Here is a 1,665-nt window from a genome sequence, read left to right as displayed (position 1 = left end):
TCCATGCCAGCTGACTGACTATCAATGATGGCTTATTCTGCCATCTATATAAATAGCTCAGTGCCTATACATTTATATTTGCGTGATAAGTCGTTGGGTAGGTTTCGTCAGTCTGTTAGAGTGGCGGGTTAGTTCATATCCAATGACGGTACCGGGAGACCACGTTTTGCGAGCGGCGTCCTGGTAGAAGATAGGTTGGTTTGGTAGGAGTTCAGGCAACTCCTTGCTGTGTTCATTGTATCGCTCTTGGCTCGCTTCCTGCCTACTTGCTTGATATTCGTCAAACTTGTTATCGCTAGGTGTGCGGTTGCATGCGGGCAGGGTTGTATGTAGCTTCCGTCGGGAGAGAATTTCTGCGGGTGACGGGAGCTGAGGACCGAGGGGTGTCGTTCGGTAGGCTAACATTGCCCTATCTGTGTCCTCTGTAGTTTTACGGATAAGTGCCTTCACGCTACGGATGGCACGCTAGATAACTCCATGGGATTTCGGATGTAACGGGGAGCTGCTTATATGCGTAACGTTGTACGATTTAAGCAAATCTTGGATGGGTTGTCCGATAAACTGCGGGACATTATCGGTGATGATCGTACTGGGTATACCGAATAACGAGAATGTGCTGCTAGTCAGCTGAGCGACTGTTTTGCTTGTTGAGTCAACACTTAGTTGGTAAATTACGGGAAACTTGGAGTAGTAGTTGGCGATAATCACATAGTTCCGGTCATTTACGGTAAACAAGTCCATGCCGAGGGTGTGCCACGGTTTGTTCGGGAGGTTTGGAGTGATGGCTTCCATGGGCTCCTTGGGTTGTGAGGCTTACAATGTCTGGCATTGTTGGCAGACGAGTTGTTCGATATCGCGGTTAATACCTGGCCAGAATAAACACATCTGCACACGGGCCTGACATCGCATGATGCCTTGGTGACCTTCATGAATAGTTTCGAGGTACTGTGTACGCACACTTTCTGGGACCATGAGCTGTTCACCCTTGATCGTAAGACCGTTTTCGATACTGAGTTCATCACGATATGGCCAATATTTACGGATTTCAGCAGGCAAGTCTCTCTGCTTCTCGGGAAATCCGCTGATGATATACTTCTGCAGTAGTATGATTTCTTCGTCACTAGCTGTTGCGCCTCTGAGTTCCGCTAGCTTGTTGTTGCTGAACTGTACATAGCATACTTTGATATTCAAGTCTATCGGCTTGTCGGCGCCGTATTTTGGGAGTCGTGATAAGCTGTCAGGCAAAGTCATCTCCCTCCCGGGTTTGTTATTTATATTGTAATCGTAGCGCTGAAGACGCAGGAACATCCGTTGCAGCCATGCTGGGGTGGCAGTTAAGTTCTTCTTACTGATCATTTCGAGTGGTTTGTGATCAGACTCGATGACAAATGGTTTGCCGTAAATGTATGTATGGAAAAGTTCGGCATCGAAGACTCATGCCAATAGTTCATGTTCAATGTTGGCGTAGCGCATTTCGGTGTCTGTAAGACTTTTCCATGCAAAAGCGATAGGTCGGCCATCTTGAAGTAGTGCCGCACCAAGGGCTTCTTGACTCGCGTCTACTTGGATTACAGACGGCTTTGACGGGTTAAAGTAAGTGAGAGATCCTGCTTGGCAGATAAGCTGTTTTACGGACATGAAGGCTTCGTCGTGTTCAGGATGCCA

At 47.6% G+C, this 1,665-nt stretch overlaps 1 protein-coding gene across 1 annotated transcript; it reads right to left on the bottom strand.

The window, feature by feature from the left end:
• Window positions 1-813: 813 nt before the first annotated feature.
• LOC137646568 (uncharacterized) lies at window positions 814-1,356 on the bottom strand. Its single transcript, XM_068379678.1, has one exon. It carries the CDS (start codon window positions 1,354-1,356, stop codon window positions 814-816), a length of 543 nt encoding a protein of 180 aa, XP_068235779.1.
• Between the last annotated feature and the right edge of the window lie 309 nt (window positions 1,357-1,665).

The sequence above is a fragment of the Palaemon carinicauda genome, chromosome 9 (genome assembly GCF_036898095.1).
Source record: "Palaemon carinicauda isolate YSFRI2023 chromosome 9, ASM3689809v2, whole genome shotgun sequence".
In the NCBI taxonomy this organism is placed as follows: domain Eukaryota; kingdom Metazoa; phylum Arthropoda; class Malacostraca; order Decapoda; family Palaemonidae; genus Palaemon; species Palaemon carinicauda.
The sequence above is the reverse complement of the archived record's forward strand: the minus strand, read 5'-3'. Positions and strand labels throughout refer to the sequence as shown.

Coding starts and splice junctions, on each gene's coding strand:
- LOC137646568 (XM_068379678.1), bottom strand. CDS start 1,356: ATGATCAGTAAGAAGAACTTAACTGCCACCCCAGCATGGCTGCAACGG.